Raw genomic sequence first — 21,043 nt, 5'->3', positions numbered from 1 at the left:
TTTAACCTACAGTGCCACCCGTGTCCCTCACAATGTGCGCTTCTCCCCATCGGGGAACTGAACCCTGGTCTCCTGCGTGACAGGCGGGGATACTTACCACTATACTAATGAGGACTTTGTCATGTATATGGCCACAATTCCATCAGTGGCCGCCATAAATATCCAGCAGGCCCAGGGAGTACCGGGCAGATTGTGATGACTACAGATGAAGGTAGGAATCACTCACTAGAGGGAAGCTGCTTTTGGTGGAATCTCCATGACCGCACTCATAATCCATGGGCTATTGTCTCAAAAATAATGGATGAATTTTATGTGTGTCATAATTAACTAAATATATAAAATAAAAAATTGTCCAGTAGCACCTTAGAGACCAACTAAGTTTGTTCTTGGTATAAGCTTTCGTGTGCATGCACACTTCTTCAGATAATTAACTAAGTTCTACTCAAGAGTAGACCCATGGAAATTAATGGGCCCATGTCATGTCTCTTTATTTCAGTGGTTCTAACTTGTGGCAACTCTATACTTTGTCTTTAATGTGCCTCAGGGCTCTAACCTAGAACTATTCTTTTAATTTAAGCATCTCAGCTGCTACTGCTTTGACATTTTAAAGCACCATTTCCTTAAGGCTAATCTCCCCAGCCTGGTACCATTTCTGAAAAGTGCTAACTTTTTCCTAAGAAAGGCCTATGCTGTGCAACACACTTCTGGTCAGAGGGTTGTAAAATTCTTGTGGTATCTGCACAGTGTTAACGTACGAGAGTTATCCTTCCCTCGGGATTCATAAACAATATTGACAAATATATTGCATGGTGCATTTCTAAGAGTCATAAGTTGGGAAGTTTGAGAGGTTTAGATAAACATCTAAATTAAATTTATTAGTCATGCTGCAACAACAATCCTGTTTGTCACCACAATAATTTATTTGCATTGAATATTCCTGTCTCCCCCCCCCAAAAAAAAAAAAATCCCACAACAAACATAAAAAGATCTGGCTGTTTTGCACTCAAGCACTAGATGTGAAAGGTGTTGCAAATGCTACTTTGTTTTTTTTAATCCACAAAAATATTGTTGACCATTAGAAAGTTATGAGCCTTAAGAAAACAAAAACCCAGATAAATTCACAACTTTACTCCTAAAAAGCAACTCAGGAAGGTGGATTCTGACAGCCAGTTTTTCCACTCACTCGAACTTGGATTTCTGTCAAGGCATGAACCACTTTCCAATGGGTGCTTTCCAAATACGATTTATTCAGAGTAGGCTTATTACAGTTAACGATGAGCATGGCTAAGTTAGGTACATTAATTTCAGTGGGTCTACTCTGAGTAAACCTTAGACCACCCAATAAGTAAATACAGTGGTACCTCGGGTTACATACGCTTCAGGTTACATACGCTTCAGATTACAGACTCCGCTAACCCAGAAATAGTGCTTCAGTTTAAGAACTTTCCTTCAGGATGAGAACAGAAATTGTGCTCCGGCGGCGCGGCAGCAGCAGGAGGCCCCATTAGCTAAAGTGGTACTTCAGGTTAAGAACAGTTTCAGGTTAAGTACGGACCTCCGGAACGAATTAAGTACTTAACCCGAGGTACCACTGTAATTACCGTATTTTTCGCTCTATAACACGCACCCGACCATAACACGCACGTAGTTTTTAGAGGAGGAAAATCCGTAGGCATGCCACCCGTAGGCATTCCCTCCATAACACGCACAGACATTTCCCCTTACTTTCTAGGAGGAAAAAAGTGAGTGTTATGGTGCAAAAAATACAGTAAATATTGGCAGTGACCTATCTGCCTCTTAACCGGCATACTATTCTCCACAGGGAGAATAACAATGCAATCCTATACATGTCTATGCAGAAATAGGGCCTGTTTCGTTCAGTGGGACTTACAATCAGGTAACTTTGCTTATTGGATTGCAAGACTGCTATGGTGCTAGTTTTAGGATCGGTCAGTTAGCGTAAATAACACCTGTAGCATATTGTATCTGCATATTTAAAGTTCATCTGTGAAAATTGATGCACTGTTAGAAGAATTGTTAGAATATGGAGCTGGGTGGTGTTCCAATCTTAATTCTTCTTCTTTTTTTAGGTTATTGCTGCTACCATATTCTAAACGATTATTCCACTCTCTCTTTTCTTTTCCCTCAACAGTCCTGGTACCTGGGCTAGCTTGGTCCCTTTTCAAGTATCAAATAGGACACCAATCCTGCCGACAAGCGTCCAAAATTATGGTTTGAACCTAATTGGAGAACCTTTCCTTCAAGCAGAAACAAGCAACTGAGGGAGATTGAAACTGAACAAAATACTATAAAAGAAAGGAAGACGGGACAAATAAAAAAAGAAGAAGAAAGAAGAACCTGAAGAAAGAAGAAACATAGACCAGCAATTGCAGCACTTACAATCACTAATTCCCTTAAGGTTGAAACTGTAACGATGTTTTTTTTTAAAAAAGGGTCGACGATATTTCACTGATGAGTAGAAAGATGTTCCTCCTAAGTAGCCTTTGTTCTATGAAATCCACTGGGAAATAGATGTTCTGTCTCTGACAATATATTTTAACTGACTTTCTAGATGCCTTAATATTTGCATGATAAGCTAGTTTATTGGTTTAGTATTCTTGTTGTTTACGCATGGGATCACTATTCCTAGTTAGCTCTCAAAACAAAGGCTAGGAGACATCCACCAGAGTTGCAGGAGAATTGGGGCCAGTGGGCCAGCTTTTCTCAGCACTCTTAATTTCTAAAAGTTTTTTTTTCTCTCTAAGGAAAAAAACAAACAATTTAGCCTTTAATGATCAATCCAAATTTGTTTAACTTTGGCCCTTATAACCCAGCCTTTTCCTACTGCGTTACCTAGTTTGAAATGTTCAGGAAGTCATTTAAACAAACAGGCATTTTATAGAATTGATGCCTCACTTTAGGTTTAAATAATGTGTTATCTTCTCGTATGACCGTAAAAACAAAAAAGAGGAAGACACGAAAAATAATTTCTCCCCCACTAAGGAAAACACTTAGAGGCAAGTGCAATTTTTAAAAAGTATATCTAAAGGGGATCATTGTTATAAGTCCTTTAGCCCTTGGACTCTAAATTGAGGGGATTAAAAAAAACAAGAAGAATTTCAAAGGTATTTTGAACAAATCTATTTTCCCCTCAGTTTTGAAGGGGGGCATTAAAAGGCATTAATTAAATCAAGACAAATCATGTACTTGAGAAAAAGAAATTGATTGAAACACAGCACTTATGTTGATTTTAGCTTCTGCCTCTTTGAGGTATTTTATTTATTTAAAGTTACTGGTTGCATCAAGAAGAATCCCTAGAGAATGGGAAAGGTTCTATAAAACCTTCATCACAGAGACGGGAGAGAGGTAAATTCAAATCATAGGGACAAAGCTTACAGTTTACAAACTGGGAACGCCAGGTTGTTGGGTTGGGTGTGTGGGGGGGGGTGAAATATATTTTTTAAAAATGCACTCTTTTAGAAAGTATAATAACAGGGTGCTGAAATCTTTGCATGGTGCTCTCAGAAATTAGCCTTGTTCGACACATTTCTCATATTGACAGGAACGTGCATGGGCGGATACATTTTGCCTCTATGTCTCTATAAAAAAAATTTAATTAAAACTACTTTATCCAGTAATCCTAATTTGCACGAAGTTATAATGTCCACATAACGTGCCTTGCCTTGAAATCTAAAAAAAAGTGACATCACTACACTTGTTTTGCTGCATTTATTATCATTTTAAATCTTTACCATTTTTATGACAAAATATTTTGTACTCCAAGATGGGAAAACGAAAAAAAAAAAAATTGACATCATGGATTTTTTAAGCAGTTATAACTTTATCTCACATTTATAAAGCATATCATGGCTGTGTATAGTTGCCGCTTGAAAATTGTAATCGACCAGCAATATTTTCAGTATTTTGGTGTTTTTTCTATTAATCTTTCATGTTTTTCATCTTCCAATTAATATTGGGGGGAGGGGATTCAAATTTATACGAATTATGCAATACCAAGTTTTGCCTATGTAGGTAGTGCTTTTTAGCTGTATTGGTTATTCTAGGTAAGTACACAGATTTAAAAGACAAAAGATTAATGTATGCTTTTTCGTTTGTTCGTTTGTTCGTTCGTTTGTTTTAATTGACCAAAGTGGGTACTGCTATTTTTGCAGTGTGATGAGGTCCTTTTGTGTACTGAGAGATGGGCAGGGGATTTTTTGTTTTTGTTTATACATACATATATCTATCTATTCTGGGTGGGTGGGAAGGATTTGTGAACAGTGTAGCTGTGAAGCAGTGCACCATTTGCCCGGTGAGGGCTACAAAGCGACTCTTCTGCCTACTGTGATAAAAAAAAGTATCTCAACAAGGTGTCCTCTTTTTAACTTTCCACCTGGGGTGCAAGCTGAACTCATTTCTGGTTTTAAAATAACAGTGGTAAATAATGACGATGATAAATACTAATAATGGATTCCGTTGGAGGCAGACTTGACTTGAAGAAAAAAAAAACCTCGATTTTTTTTCCAAGACCCACAGAGAGCAGCAGTCTGTTAAAATTTTTACAAAATATATTGCCCCATGCTATGGCATGATTAAAAGCATATTTTGAGGTAGGAATCAGATAAACAATAACATACCAATAAAACTTTTTCCTTCTCCAAAGTCAGCTTATTACGCTATGTTTTGTATTGCACACAGATACCCAAGCGCAAAATACAGAATCATACAGACTCCAACATTTCTCCGATGAAAATAAGGACTAATAATAATAATAATAATAATAATAATAATAATAATAATATTTATACCCCACCCATCTGACTTGGTTGCCCCAGTCACTCTGGGCAGCTTTCAACATATATAAAAACATAATAAAACATTAATTAACTCCCCTATACAAGGCTGCCTTCAGATGTCTCCTAAAGGTTATATAGCTGTTTATCTCCTTGGCTTGGGGCTTGCATAACTCCATACCCTCCCAATGTTTCTCCGATGGAAACAGGGACGTCCTAAGGAAAAGGGGGACATTCTGGGATCAAAACAGAAACCAGGATGGCTTCTGTAAATCCGGGGCTGTCCTTCGAAAATAGGGACCCTTGGAAAGTCTAGCCACTGTAACCTAGTGAAGTCCTTCTGTTTGAGAGCTTGGTTATACATGACATCTTCTCATATTGAGCGGTTGCTTCTGTCAGTGGTATACCTGGTAGGTATTCCCCAATAGGACTCTTTTCCCTTGGCGAAGGAGCCACTGCTGTTAAATTTGTGATATGGAACCTTCTTTTTGCATTATGTTCTTAGCACAGGCAGGCAAGGGGCAAACCAGTGCTTCTAAAGAGGCAAAACTGACTTCTTCCCATGCAGCTTGTCTAAAGGGACTCTAAGATTGGGCCCTGTTTCCCTGTATTCTACTGGGGGGGGGGGGGGAGAGAGAGAGAGAGATTAGCCCTGTGCAGATTGTAGTATTCTGCATGTGACAGCTGATCAAGATGGCGCCAGCCTAGCCTAGCCTACTGTCCTCATTGCACATTATGCATCAAGAGGGGGCTGAGTAGTATGTGTCAAACTCTTCTCCCCTCGGCTCCCCGTAGAAAACTGGTATCTAGACAGGGCTAACGTGTGTGTTCTTCACAGCTGACATGATATTTTGGCATGTATTTTGTCCTTGGGTACTTATTATACCTGAATACCAAACATAATCTGAAAAGCTGCTCCAAGATGTACTGTATTTTTCTGTGTATAAGACTAGGTTTTTTCCCTTAAAAAATAATGTCCAAATTTTGGGGGCATCTTGTACACAGACAGATCTTCCCCCATTTTCTTAAATCGGATTCCCCCAAAATACATCTTATACATGGGGGTGTCTTATAAACGGAAAAATACAGTATATACCCAAGACCCATGCTTTTTGATCTGCCATTGGCTTTGTACGGGCAGGCAATTTTATCTACTATAGTAAAATTACTAAGAAATGTTATCCATTTCGAAAAAGTTTCCCAACCTGTCTTTTTTCCAGAACTGACAGATACGTGCACACAGAGGATGAACACTATGACAGGGTGACATTTCCCTTCAGAATAGGAAGGAGAATAGTTTGGGAGAATATAACATTCTGCAACTGCAAAGCGCTCAGAGCCACAGTGAACCCTTTTGCTGCTCCTTGCAGGATATGCCTGTGAATAATAGTTTGTCACTTTCCCACTTCTTCACAGCAGCTTCCTTACGCTGCATCGGAAACCAGTGTAAAAATTGCCTTGAATCTAAAAGAAGCTGACTAAAGATAGCTCAGAAGTCCCACTTTACTTATGGGGTTACCCATGTGGCTTTTTGGATCACAGGCTACATTTCGACCAATTTGCCCATTAATCACCACCAATGGTGAATGTTGCACTTGCTGTGGTGTTCTCCCTTTCGGATTCTCTTTAAAATGGTGATGAACATGACAACAGCAGCTATTGAACATGGGCTTTTTCCAGAGTTATCCTGACTTCCAATTTTGAGGCAGCATCAGTTAGAACATTTTTAAAGAGAGTTCTGTCGGCAAAGATGAATGACAGTGGCAAAGCTGGTTTATTTTAAAAAAACAACAACACAATTTTTAAAAATGTAAGCTTCATATTTTTTTCTGAATCAAGAATTAATTCACTAAATATATAGCTATCGAAAATAACTGAAAAGTACAAGGTTTCCCTGAAATCCCTTAGGCTATGGCCCCTTAAAATAGGTCATTATTGTTTTCTTGGCTTATCAGTTAACAATGAGCAGGTATGGACCATGCAGGGCACTTCGTAAACCTAGAACAGTGAAGCTGACTGAAACATATACTTCAGACTTTAAAGTGCAATAATTTAATTAATTCTGATTTCCATGGACTCAAATAAACTCCCAAACAATTGTTGCATTAATGAAACAAATTGATAACAATAGGGAAGATGATCTTATTTATAGAAGGCTAACTTGCTCTGCGAAAACAATATTTCCCCACTGAATTTTTTTCCGTATCCAGCCCCATCATTCCTAACAACACTTAATGTGCAAGTTTAGTAATCTCAGGGCTGTGATCTCTGTGGGTTTTTTTCTGCCTTCCTTTTTAACAATACAGCCGTACCTTGGTTTTTGAACAGCTTAGTTCTCGAACGTTTTGGCTCCCGAATGCCACAAACCCGGAAGTGACTATTCTGGTTTGCGAACTAGTTTTGGAAGCTGAATGTACAATGGGGCTTCTGCGGCTTCTGGTTGGCTGTTGGAGCTTTCTGCAGCCAATCAGAAGCCGTGCTTTGGTTTCTGAATGTTTTGGAAGTCAAATTCCAGAACTTCTGGAACGGATTCCGTTTGACTTCCAAGGTACGACTGTACCCATCAAAAACATACTATCTATTCTTAAATTTCCTTAAACCTGAGAATTCAATTGTTCAACGAAATGTCGCGAACTCAAATCTAGTCTGAGCCTCCTTCCTTCATCAGGAACTATGACTAAATCAAGTCACCCTGTTCTATGTGCACTGTTCTGCCTTTTATTCAGTTGCTTTGGAGCCCTGGCCCGTTGGCAGTGCCACTGAAGTGTGTTTTCCCCTAGAGTGACGTGAACATTTGAGGCTTGACTAAGGGGTGGGGGAAAGGCAGCGAAGGAGACTGTACATAAAGACATGGCAAAATATTAAATATAGCAATATAGGTGTGTTCAGGTGGGCAGCTCCATTTAAAATATGTGAATGAACCTGTGAAGCTGCAGTTCGAGAAGAACGGAGAATCTTCTTAATGGACCCACCTACCTTGTAGACAGTAATTTGTACACTGTATAGTTTTGTTAAGATTTTCTTTCTTTTTTTAAAGCACCCTCGTTTGTAAAGCTAATTTTTAGCAATTATAATGGAAATGTGTGCCATTTCCGCTTTTAAAGTAAACAAGAATATTCCTTGTTTGGAAGCTGGACTTGAGTTAAAACTCTCCAGCTTCTTAATTTATGTATTAAAACGGGAAAAAAATAAAATAAAGAAATCTGTCCATGTTAGGAGATATTTCGCTATGCTTGAAAAGCATAGGCTACTAATCCTTTTAAAAGAAATTGTAAATGGAGAAAAGTTATATTTTATGAAGGTTATTTTGTTGTATTTAGTATTGGAAAAGTTGGGTTTTGGAGCATTTCAGAATGTTGGAAGCACCACTGTCTTTTTTTTAATTTTTATTAGTATATATGGCCTTTAGCAAAAGTTTTTGTGATTGTTACATGATGGTATTTAAAGAGTAGGTTCACAGAGCATTCAGGACAGACAGAAAACTAAGACAGTACTTATGTCTCACATAGCTGTGTCCTCAGGGAGCAGAAGTTTGGATTTGCAACTAGGACATTCGTAAGGACTTAAATGGATGAGATTGCACAAGAACAGACTGAGCTTTGTCAGCAGAGTTTGTGTCCTGTCCCTAAAAAAAACCCCTCTAAATTTTGTGTACTGTGTGAGATGGCGAAGGCTGCAGAGAGCTATCCCGTATTCGATGTACAGTATTGACTTTTTAAAAGAAACGACTCTTGCAACATTGCTGGCAGTTAATGCCTTAAAAAAGCATGACATTGAATATAGTTTACATGTTCCTTTCAAGGTCTTTTGTTAACATTTACCAGCTGCATGCTTCCTAGGCTCTTTATTTTTTATTGGGTTTCTATAGAAAACGCTTAAAAATGAATAAATAAATGAAACAAAATACAATGCAGGCTAATCACGTTGAACAGTGAAAGCTCATAATTGAATGTCCTCTATTCCGAAGGAGCTGAAACCTGCCTCCTTCTTATTTGCACTTTCTGATAGTCCCCCCGTTTTTGTTTTTTTCCTATTTCCTCAAAATTGTGTGGGTGTGCTGGAGCACCGCAGTTGGAGGACAACATGGACCACTGGGTTTGCCCTTTGACCCTGCACAATGACCTTTGCATCAGCCAAACTTATTGCCATGACAACTCTTGTACTGTTTCCATGCCACAGCTCTAATGGTCACATTTGTTAATAGTAAAAAGGGGACAAAGTAGGAGATGGTCAATTTATACATTATTTTTGTTGTTGTTATTGTTGTCGTTGCATTTTTTTTCCTCTTCTCCTCTTTCAATGGTTGTAAGTAGTTTTTTTTATATATATAATAAAAAGGGTTCCGTAGTTATTACTCTTAGGAATATCTGTGTGTTGAAATTCAAATGTATGTTGAATTTGTGAAAGGAGCTTCAGTGCCACTAGCAAATCCAAGCCTTTGACACTTCTATTGCATGATTCAATTCCAGGACAACAATGACAAAAACCCCCGAAACAGAACAAGAACGTGGCCTCTGTAAATGGAAAACAAAATGTGAGCTAGTGACACTAAAGCTGGACTTTGTATTACTGTATTTTTGACAGAATGGTTTCGAAAACTGTGCTACAGGGACTGATGTGGCAAATGTGTATCTATATGCAGAAGGACTTTTTTTTAAAAGAGGAAAAAAAGAAGTATGGCTTATTATGCATTCTTCATAAGAGGGCATTGAAGTTGCATGAACTATTAAAAGTTGATGCAAAATGAGAGCGAGAGAGAGAGAGAGAGAGAGACAAAAAAACCAGCAAAAATGTTTACCAAAAACAAAAAAAGAAAGAGAGAGAGAGAAAGAGGGAGGGAGGGAGGGGAAAAAGAAGAAAATAAAAAAACACAAAAATAAAAAAAACAAATGACCAGTGCCTGTTCAGTTTCACAGTCTCTGTTGAGTTCAGTTGTAAATATGTTTCAGATAACATTTACTTCAAAAATGAAAAAAAAAATGAAAAAAACTACAACATTGTAGAATGTGAGGGGTTACTCCATCCCAGGCTTAGGCTTCTCAAAAGCTACATTAGATTATGTCTTCATCAAGCTGTTAATTTGTGCTTATATCATATAGGACTTTAGTGAACTGGGAAGAAACGCCCCAAATCTCAATGATATTTCTCTGAGAACAACCTTTGTAGGGCTGTGTGTTTCTTTAGATACATTTAGTACAACTGTAGGTGACGAGTAGTCAGTTATTGCTTGCTAGCTACACACCAGGGTTGACCCATTTTAAAACTTTTGGCATTCCCGCCCCCCGCCCCCAGTCTCAGCCTCTCCTCCCCACATTGCCAGAGGCCCCATATACTGACAGCTGTACTTCTGGGTTTTTTTGTTTTGTTTTTCAGTTTGTTTGTTTTGTTCTTTTTTTAAAAAAAGCATGCACAATCTTGGTGTAATGACATTTTACCCTAGGATGTATTTACACTCTACAAACTTAACTTTTAGAACTGGGGCCTCAGGCAACCAGAGCCCTCTTATGAGCCAAAAGGTTTGCAAGCCAGGGTTGTCCGGGAGGAGAGTTCTGCCTGTTTTGGAGGACAGGAGTTTTTGTTGGGGTACTTTTTCTGTAGGTTGCAAAAACTCAGCTGCCGCAAGTTTTAAACTGGTGTAAATCAAGCTTGAGTTAATGTGATTTACTGTTATATCCAGCCTATACTGCTAGCAGCTGCTCATACTGCAGTCAATTACTGGAAGCAGATATATTTCCTATGCAAAAACTGTTTAAACAATAAAATGAGCTATGCTACAGCCCTCTCGCCACTTGTGTGTTTTCTTTACTCTCCCTCTAAGAGTAATAATTGGTTGGTAATAGTTTGGAAATCGCCCTTAATCTCTGGTTCCTCAGGAGCACAGAATCAGCCTTTACAAAGTCTCATTCTTTTCCTTAGTTGCAAGGGTAAAGGTAAAGGGACCCCTGACCATTAGGTCCGGTCGTGGCAGACTCGGGTTGCGGCACTCATCTCACTTTATTGGCCGAGGGAGCCGGCGTACAGCTTCCGGGTCATGTGGCCAGCATGACTAAGCTGCTTCTGGCGACCAGAGCAGTGCACGGAAACACCCTTTACCTTCCCGCCAGAGCAGTACCTACTTATGTACTTGCACTTTGACATGCTTTTGAACTGCTAGGTTGGCAGGAGCTGGGACCAAGCAACAGGAGCTCACTCCATCGCGGGGATTCGAACCGCCGACCTTCTGATTGGCAAGTCCTAGGCTCTGTGGTTTAACCCGCAGTGCCACCTGCGTCCCAGTTGCATATGTACACACACCCAATTAAGGCCCAATTTAAAATGCAGGATTACACAAAACACCTTAGTGTAATGACTAAAAAGAACCAAATCTCTTTTTACAGGACTCTGGGTTTTGGGATGAGTGTATTTCATTTTTATTAGTAATCTTTCCGATTATTATTATTATTTTTTTGGTCCTCTACCACCAAAACCTCTGGTTTCAGGGCAAATTGCAAAGTTTGGGAACCTGAGCTGAGATCTGGCAATAATGTGAAGAGACACGCTGCCTTGCATCAAATTTAAAATATAACATTACCTTGAGAGAAAGAAAAATCTACTTTCAATAATTAAATTTATAGTTGCCCCTGGCAAACATATTTGTGGATCCATGACTATTAGACTCTCTCATTTTTTCCTAAGTGGTTACACATTAAAGCTGGCAGAATTATGCTGTTGTGTCAGTGTCTGTTAACCACCTGAAGCATTTCCCAAAGGAAAATGAGGAGGAGGTTCTCAATGGTACATGTTTTAATAAATTAGTAAAATGGGTATTATTTACTGGTTTGGGAAATACTGGGCATGATCCAGTCAGAGTAAAGTACTTAACAGTGCCATCCTATACAAATCTACTTAGAAGTAAGTCCCATTCAATTGTACAGCTTGCAGCCAAAGCCTCATTGATATATCTGGCTTGTTTTGAAGCTATTCACCACAGTTATGGGTTCATAATTCTGAGTTAACGGTGAGTGGACAAAGCTTATGTCTATCATTTGAACCTCAAGCTGTAATTGATTAGGCCTCGAAAACATTACCATAGCCAAAAAGTTTAGCAGGGTTTTTATTCCACAAAACAACTTATTTCTGTTAAGGCTTTTCCATGTAATCTTAGTAGCTTAATAAAAGAATACGTAGCCCACTTCTCAAAAGAAGACTAAAAATATATTAAAACATCTAATTCAATCCAACTATGTTCCAAATTAAAACAGCTAAAGCATATAACATGCATGAATATGAGCTCTATGTCTGCTGCCAGGACCCACAGAATTATCCCACAAGGAAAGGGGTTTGAGGCTACAAGCAAGAAAGCCTTGCACAATCAAGCTTGGAAAATCCTAATTCTTTTGCACTCCTGACACCACGGGAAACAGCTTCAAGGTCCTCCTACATCTCTCACTTCTCGCTACAAGGTAAATTCAGATATATGCATGGAGGAAAACCCAACCATGATCATTAAATGATGTTGCATGTCAATGGTTGGTTTATAAGGTACCTTACTTGCTCTCCCCTGAAAGGTCCCAGTGTGGGTTACAGCAGTATAATCATATAATTACAAACAAGTAAAAGAAGTCAAGCAGTTTACATGGAATTATAAAAATGAGTAAAGCAATTCCAAGCAAACACAGCATTGTACAGATAGAACAAAAGACAACTGGGAACTAACAGGATGCCTTTTGCCTTCATTGTCACTTACGTGGAAGCAATATTCCAACTTGATGGACCTTTTTGACCAAACATGGCAATTTTATTTTATATTTCCAGTATTCTCACAATTCTGGAATTGCAGGGAAAGCCTTTGTCACCATTCTGATTTATATCAGGCTTTCTTAAAGTTGAGTTTCAGACCTCTCACTCACCCACATGATTGAGGTGGTTTTCTGTTCGGGATAAGCTGAGAGCCTTTTCACACATGACACTGAAAACATTTTCCATCTGTTTGTGGATATGTAATGCACATGGAAAAAGTTGTATCCTAAATTACATCGATCAGCTTGTGCAATTGAGCTGCCTTGCCAATCTTTCCCACTGCAGCACTCTGTGTCCTCTAACCTGCACACACACAAAAAAGCATCTTTTGGTGGTCAAACAGTCTTTTCCAGAAGCTGGGGTATATGTGCATGTGTAGACTTCCCTTTGCATCATTTGAATCAAAGCTAATAATTCTCCCAAATAGTCAAGAGACTGAGGAACACCTTTGGAACTAGACAAAAGAAGAGACATTTTCATAGACAAATCTGAAAATGCAATTGGTTGGCTTCAGAAGCCTTGAATAAATGTTGGTATTTTATTTTAAATTTCATGCATGTTAGCTCAGATGGGCTAGTGACAATTAGAAACCACACATGGATAGGATAGATTAAAATCTTCTTTTAAAAATAGTCAATGGGGACATGTGCCCACAGCCAACATTCATCAGCTGCTTTTCCATGGGATTTTGTGGTTGAACAGACACATCATGTGACGTCATTGTGTTTAGCATTTCCCTGTCACCCCATAGCTGGCATACGGTAGAATCTGGGGGAACACTGAAAACAACCATGTACCTAGCTTTTCCAAAGACACATTGCTAATGAGAAACAGCAGTAGACTTGGGTTGATGACTGCCATGCTCAGTTCTGCAGCATGTTGTTGGCCTTGAGAAAACGCTCTGACAAGCATTCTTAGACTTCTGGATAAAGGGCATTTTCACAGCTGAACAGCAACAAACAAGTACCTTTTTCCTGATCAGAGCTTATGCCCAAACGGTACATGCAATCAAGATATCACAAGAGATCTACAAACTAACTCTACAATTCTATGATTCTATAAAAGGATACTAACCAGGAGGAAGGCTCTAAGGTAAGTAAAACACTATTTGTTTCCACTGTAACTATCATGAACAAATTTCAATTAATTAACTTCAATTAGTTAATTAACACAGACAGGTTTTGTTACTGAATTAAGGAATTAAGTCACTTCAGCTTCCCTGGGTGTTAACATATGCACATTCAGGTAACATGCATGTGGACAGCAAATGTATAATTTAATATCATTTTTAATAAATTGTGAAAAGCAATTTTAAAGCAATTTTTAATTTAATTGTCAAAAGCTCTGAAATGGTATTTATTTCTAAAAAAACAGTATTATGACTTATTTGTTTTTTTAAAATCCACCAGTACATCAAATTTAGACCATGAGAGTGGCAAATGAAAGATGGGGAAATAATAAATGTTTGGATATTGACTGTGGGTTGATATTGATATTGAGGGGCTCAGCTGAAGAACAACTAAACAGTCCTTCGTATCTGAGTTCATGGGGGGATTATTAGTATTTCATTGCATCAAAATTGGGATTGGCAGAAAAAGCGAATACAACTCTAAGAGAATATTTTGAAAAGAATCTAAATCAGGGAACAGACGTTAATATAGTTTGGGATGCAGGAAAAGCAGCAATGCGAGGTTTTTTCATCCAACGAAACATAATCCAAAGGAAATAAAGAGAGAGAGAAATTAGAGAATCTTTTGAAGGAGATAAGAAAACATGGAGGGGAGAATGGACTTTGATAAGTGGAATGCATAAAGGAAGAGGATAGAATGGGGTGAAGAAAGAGCTTTGAGTCAACAGGGGCCCATTCTTCATCCTCTGGACCTCCTGGGAAACTCAACAAACCTGCTCACCTGGAACTGGGTATGGAAAGGGCAGCCAAATAGGACCCAGCTGTGGTCAGCCTGAGAAAGCACCATCCACCTTGGGGTTGCCCACAGAAAGCAAGTCTACAATGAGAGACTAGAGTGATGTCCACTGTTTCCAGGAACCTTTCTCATTGGAAGACTTTTGTGGCTGAGTTTGTTTGGACCCTTGCTGAGAACCCAGAGGCTTAGATGCAGGGTTTGTCAGAAGGAAAAATGATTTGTTTTATATACAGTGGTACCTCGGTTTTCGAACGTAATCCATTCCGGAAGACCGTTCGAGTTCCCAAATGTTTGAAAACTGAAAACTCGGTATGCAAGCCTCAATATGGAAAACTCAATATGGAAAACTCAATATGGAAGCCGTGTGGCATGTTCAAATTCCAAGGTGAGTTCAAAAACTGAAGCATTTACTTTTGGGTTTACGGCATTTGAAAACCGAAATGTTCGAAAACAGAGACGTTCAAAAACTGAGCTATCACTGTATACAGTTGTGTGTTTGTGTAACTTTGGATTAATGTAACAATTTTATATGCAACTATTTTTGTAATAGTTTGTTTAAGATGTCTGCTGCTGCTGCTTCAGATTATTTGTACACAACTTGGAGATATTTTTAAACATATTAAGTGTTATTTAGGAATACTTTAGGAAATGTAAATTGAATATTCAGCCACTTATTATTGAGGGGAAGTGTGTGGAACAGGTCTCGGTGTTTCGATTTCTGGGAATGGAGTTGAGAGACGACCTTACCTGGGGAGAGAACAGCAAAGACCTGGTGAAGAGAGCACAGCAGAGGTTATATTTTCTGAGAATCCTCCGGAAAAATAATCTCTCAAAGGACCTGTTGATGGCATTTTACCATTGCACTGTGGAGAGCGTATTAATTTATGGTCTCTGTGTGTGGTTTGGGAGCTGCACGGCCAGGGAAAAAATAATGCTATCCAGGGTTGTAAAGACTGCAGAGAGAATAATTGGGTGCACTCTTCCCACCTTAGATCAAATCTATGCTGCCAGGTGCCATAAGAAAGCAGCAGAGATAGCGCAGGATAGTACACACCCCGGAAATGATTTCTTTCAGCTTCTGCCTTCTGGAAGAAGGTATAGGGTTATAAAGGCCAGGACTAGCCGCCTGAGAAACAGTTTCTACGCAAATACAATTCTGGTTCTAAACACAGCATAAGGGGTCTCTATAGTATAGTGTATTTTAAAATGGGGTTTCAGAGTTTTTAGGGGGTTTTATGTAGTTTTTATGTAGTTTTATGTAGTTTTTCAATTTCATTGTTCTGAATGGGACAATGACAATAAAGATATCATATATTGTATATATTGTATATCGTTATTGATTATTTAATCAATGGTTGCATTTGAACCCTAGTTTTGAAGCTTTACCTTCATATAGGCATTCCAGTCAACATGAGGTCTATCTGATGCTTTTGGATTCAGGTAGGCAGCCATGTTGGTGTGACACAGTCCAGTAGCACCTTAGAGACCAACTAAGTTTGTTCTTGGTATAAGCTTTCATGCGCATGCAAACTTAGTTGGTCTTTAAGGTGCTACTGGACAATTTTTTATTTTTTTATATATTCTGATACTGTTGGAGTTCAGTTGTCATGAATGTGAGCACTGTTGGTTGGGGCTGATGGGAACTTCAGTCCAACAACGTCTCATAGAACCATAGAATTTCAGAGGTGGAAGGGACTATGAGCCCCACCAGACCAGGGACTTAATCCCAGCTGGGGGAAGTCCCAATTGAAGGCCGTGGTGGCTGCCTCTTTGTGGACAGAATGCGTAACATAATCCATGGGCAAGGATGGCCTTCTTCGAAACCACTTTGCACCATCCCTTTAGCCACAAGGCCTGGACTGTAAGTATCGAAGCTCTGACTTTTAGTCTGGGCTTTTTGCCAGTTCATATACTGATTTTCCATAGCTGAAGGCCTCTTTTGGAGGCTAAGATTAAATTCGTTTTTCAGATGCAGAACCACAGGAGCTCCTTTGCCACAAGGTATGAGAGGACGCTGAATTAGCCTAGGCCGCAAACAGGGAGCCTCCTTATTTATTAAAAGTCAGGGAGGCTTATAATATTTCAAAACATAATGAAACAAGTTAATCACTTAACAAAAAAGGCCTTTTGGTTTCACATTTTGTGTTAAGGGTATTCCAAGCTCACTCAAGTCCCTATATGCTTTGCTGCTACTCTACGCTGGCCGAGGGGCATTAAATCACAGATCTGTCTGTTTGCCGACACGTGGAATCTATGTGACTGAAGCTACCCATCCTACCTTGCAAGTCCCCCAAACTAGCAAGCAATACCACATCCACAGAGAGTGCTAAAAAAAAAAGTTGGAAGGGACTTTGGAAAATCAGATTTCTGAGAAAAGCTCCTCCCCACAACCCCGTTTCACATGTGAAGTTTATATGGAAATATAATAGTGCCCCAGGAGGGCTTTTGAGTCCTGCGTTTGGGGGCTGAACGGTAAAAATGCCTAGTTTTCAGGCGTTCTTTTGGGGGGGAGGGTATTGTCAAATGCATCCAGTAACAACTACTAAATTCTTGGGGCTCCAGACCACGCGGGAATACCTCAGCAATTCTGTTAACTGTGAGTCAGCCTTTCAGTGGATTTCAAGGATCTTTGGCGCATGCACACGGTTGAAGTCCTTGTGTGTATGCATGTACACAGGCTTTATTCTACTGTCTGTCCTTATCATTGCCTTTTCTACCTGTCATTTCCATGTGTGCTTATGTCTTTGCTTCCCAACCTATCTTTTGTGTCCATTCTTTCCACCTTTATTCCTCCCCTTAGACCAGGGGTCAGCAAACTTTTTCAGCAGGGGGCCAGTCCACTGTCCCTCAGACCATGTGGGGGGGGGGCAGACTATATTTTGAAGAAGAAAAAGAACAAATTCCTATGCCCCACAAATAACCCAGAGATGCATTTTAAATAAAAGGACACATTCAACTCATGTAAAAATCCACTGATTTCAAGACCGTCCGCTGGATTGAGAAGGCGATTGGGCCGGATCCGCGCCCCGGGCCTTAGTTTGCCTACCCATGACTTAGACATTCTCTCTCTCTCTCTCTGTGTGTGTGTGTGTGTTCTGTCTGTTTCTTTCTTTCTTTCTTTCTCTCTCTCTCTCTCTCTCTCTCTCTCTCTCTCTCTCTCACACACACACACACACACACACACACACACCAAGAAACTTATTGTGGCAAAACTAGGGAAATTCTGCTTTGAGTCAGGTATCCTATTGCGAGTCTCCAGGTCCTAAACATCCTGTGTGTTTTATGGTGATTGCCTGGCTATGGGAGGAACAGCTCAGAGGAGATCGCTACGGTTTCTCCCTGCCATACTGTGTAGCAAAACAATGGGCTCCATTGATTGTGTTTAGTGCCATTGCAGGCTGCCAAACCCCTTTTGCACATTACTGTGGGCAAGCAAGCAAGGAAACTTAATGCGCAACAGGACCAAGGTAGGGATAAAATGAATTAGATTGCCTCAGCTCCAAGGCAACCTGCCAGCTGCAGCATTACGGAGCTGGAGCTATACCAGTTGTACCTAAGTCATATTCAAAACTGCACAGATCATAATCGGCAGTGGATTAGGGGACATGGGCTCTCATTGCTGAGCTATGTTCGGGGGCCTGCAGTTCTCTGATTCGCATACGTATTCCTGCCTGCGGTCGGCGCTTAGAAAGCAATCGTAAATGCACACTGGGAAATTGCTTCCCCTTGCATGTGGAAACCCACAATGCAGTATCTCATGCCAGTCAGATACTGAGATTTCAGAAATCCCTGTGGCTGAAAACATAGCCACGGGTCTTCTGCCATGGGGTAAGGTAACAAACACTGTTCTGAGCTGTGGTTTTACATACACATACATACAATATATCTATATATCTAGAGCTATATCTATCTATATGCAAGCCTGATAGAACCACCATCCACAAAGATTTGTGTACTAGCAAAGAAGAGATAAAAATATTATTATTATTTTGGCTTTGTACTCAGATACATTTTCTACTTATTTCAGCAGGACATCAGTCTGGCTGGGTTCCACCTCAAGCATGATGAATCTAGCCCTGTACAAAATTATCATGTGAAAGAAACAGTAGTGGTTTGTATTTGTGAAGTCAACAAAGACAACCATTTTGGTTCTTGAAGTAATTTTTTCGGCGAAGTCAGTGTACCTAAGAATGGGTTCAGAAATATTTAAGTCCACACATGCTTTAGTCGGGTCTAACTGAAACCTAATACAGAGCTTTAATAACCACTATATTTAGTCAAAGTAAATTTGTAGATGTGTCAGTGGCAGAGCCATAGCTAGGCGATCTTGCGCCCCTGGCAGAACCGTCCAGATTGTGCCCCCTAGCCATGGACAGATTAGCTTTCTTTACACCACTCCTTCACCCCCCCCTTCACCCTCTATTTAAAAACTTTTCTTACGAGGCAATAATTGATATTTTAATTTATAGACATATTTAAGGACATACTTTTAAGCCAATTTTGTGCCCCTGGCAGGGGCCCACCTCAACACCCCCTAGCTATGGCCCTGGCCAGTGGACAGGGCTGCCTCAAAACATTTTGGCACCTGAGGTGAATCACAAAAGGGTGCCCCCACCCTCCTTGGGAAGAAGGGGTGAGTGAATATCTACATTAGGGACAAGGAGGGGCAGAAATCAAATGAAACTTACCCAGTAGTTGAAGTGGGAATCAAAGACCGTTGTAAGGGGGAGGGAAGGCGCCCATTCTGAATCATGCCAGGTGGGTGCAGAGATCAGGAGACCCCAGAGTAAAGTGGGCCGGCCCTGCAAAGGCACATACTCTTTTCTTGTAGCTGGCACCACCACTTGACGTCCACAGGCAGCTGCTGTGATTCCAGCTCTCTGGTGATTCACCTGTCCTGGACTCTCCTAAAACGCACACACACATATACAAACATAAGGCCCATAGTGGCTTCAGTTGGTGGCCTTCTTTAGTTGAGACTTCTGGAACTCTGTGGCGAAGAAACATTCCTCCCACCTAGAGCTTCCATTTGCAAGGAATGGAAGCCCCTCTCCCAGGACTGTCCACAACAACAACAGAATGGTGGCACACCGCTTGGCAATTCAACAGTGGCTGTCATGAACCCCTGAGTCACTGTGCATCCGTACCTCTTGAACAAAGAATTTATACTCTACATATCGGGAAGGGGGCTAAAGGAGAAGAGAAAAATTTGAATCTGTAGAGTTTACAGTTGGTGCCCCTTGGGTGTCTTCCTTTGTGTAATATACCTCAGCCCAGTAAATCTGAAGGAGCATCTCCACCCCCATTGTTCTGCCCGGATACTTGGGTCCAGCTCTGAGGGCCTTCTGGCAGTTCCCTCCCTGCGAGAAGTGAGGTTACAGGGAACCAGGCAGAGGGCCTTCTCAGTGGTGGCGCCCGCCCTGTGCAACGCCTTCCCATCAGATGTCAAGGAAATAAACAGCTATCTGACTTTTAGAAGACATCTGAAGGCAGCCCTGTTTAGGGAAGTTTTTAATGTTTGCTATTGTATCACTTTATTATTATTATCATTAATATTCTGTGTGCCAGGGGAAACCCAGCCAGATGGGCAGCGTATCAATAATAATAATAAATGATGGTGATGATGATGATCCCACCCTGGAATCCTTCATAAACACAGATTATGTATCATGGGAAGAGATAGCAAACAGCTATTACAGTGGTACACCTCGGGTTAAGTACTTAATTCGTTCCGGAGGTCCGTTCTTAACCTGAAACTGTTCTTAACCTGAAGCACCACTTTAGCTAATGGGGCCTTCCGCTGCCGCTGTGCCACCAGAACACGATTTCTGTTCTCATCCTGAAGCAAAGTTCTTAACCTGAAGCACTATTTCTGGGTTAGCGGAGTCTGTAACCTGAAGCGTATGTAACCTGAAGCGTATGTAACCCGAGGTACCACTGTATACGGGTGCCACTGATGGAAATATGGTGTCAAGACACAGATTTCATTAGAATAGGGGTGCCCTCCAGAGAGAGATGTTGGAGCAATTCCTCCCTTACCTTTTCTGGGGATGCTTAAGAAAGACCTGTGTGCCCTGAGGGAAGAGAGACCCTCAGCTCCTAGTTGGCTTGAAAGGGCTCTGGCATGCTACATTTTATATAATGTATTTTTAAAGTATTTTAACACACATGATATAAAATTGTAAAATTGTAAATCAATTTGTGTGCCTTGGCGGAAAGGCGGTATATACATCCAACAGATAAATAAGTAAAATATTACTGGACCAGCAACCCTGATCACTGGCTGCACTAGGTAGGGCAAAATGAGTTGCAGTCTCCAACAACATTTGGAAGCTGCCATATTGTCTGTAGTAAAGCAAACTGAGAAAAGCACTGAGACCTGAAGGACCAATATTTTTTAAAAAACAAAAATGCTGGTTAAAGTTTTCTTTTTTCTTTTTCCCAGCTGCAAGCAAGATCAATAAACCACTGCGTTTAATAAACTCATCATTTTTTTTAATTTTATTTCTGGAGTATTGTGCTGAAATCACTGCTTTGGCTCTCTCT

General features: G+C 40.2%; 1 protein-coding gene and 1 long non-coding RNA gene across 17 annotated transcripts in view; both read left to right on the top strand.

Annotated features, from left to right (window-relative positions):
• Window positions 1-10,569, top strand: part of NFIB (nuclear factor I B) — a 307,373-nt gene extending 296,804 nt beyond the window's left edge. For 14 of the 16 annotated variants that reach the window (XM_081176522.1, XM_081176529.1, XM_081176528.1 and 11 more), the window contains one exon: window positions 2,153-10,569. In XM_081176522.1, the coding sequence (XP_081032648.1) occupies window positions 2,153-2,282 (130 nt within the window). In that variant the 3' untranslated portion in view covers window positions 2,283-10,569. The remainder of the gene's footprint in view (window positions 1-2,152) is intronic. The other 2 variants (XR_014003291.1, XM_081176525.1) reach the window with 2 other exon arrangements.
• Window positions 10,570-13,351: 2,782 nt separating this feature from the next.
• Window positions 13,352-21,043, top strand: part of LOC308577094 — a 44,920-nt gene continuing 37,228 nt past the window's right edge. The window contains exon 1 of the long non-coding RNA XR_014003433.1: window positions 13,352-13,664. This is a non-coding gene — a long non-coding RNA (uncharacterized lncRNA). The remainder of the gene's footprint in view (window positions 13,665-21,043) is intronic.

This window comes from Podarcis bocagei (assembly GCF_964188305.1).
Source record: "Podarcis bocagei genome assembly, chromosome: 17".
Taxonomy (NCBI): Eukaryota; Metazoa; Chordata; class Lepidosauria; order Squamata; family Lacertidae; genus Podarcis; species Podarcis bocagei.
This window is presented reverse-complemented; position numbering and strand designations above follow the sequence as displayed.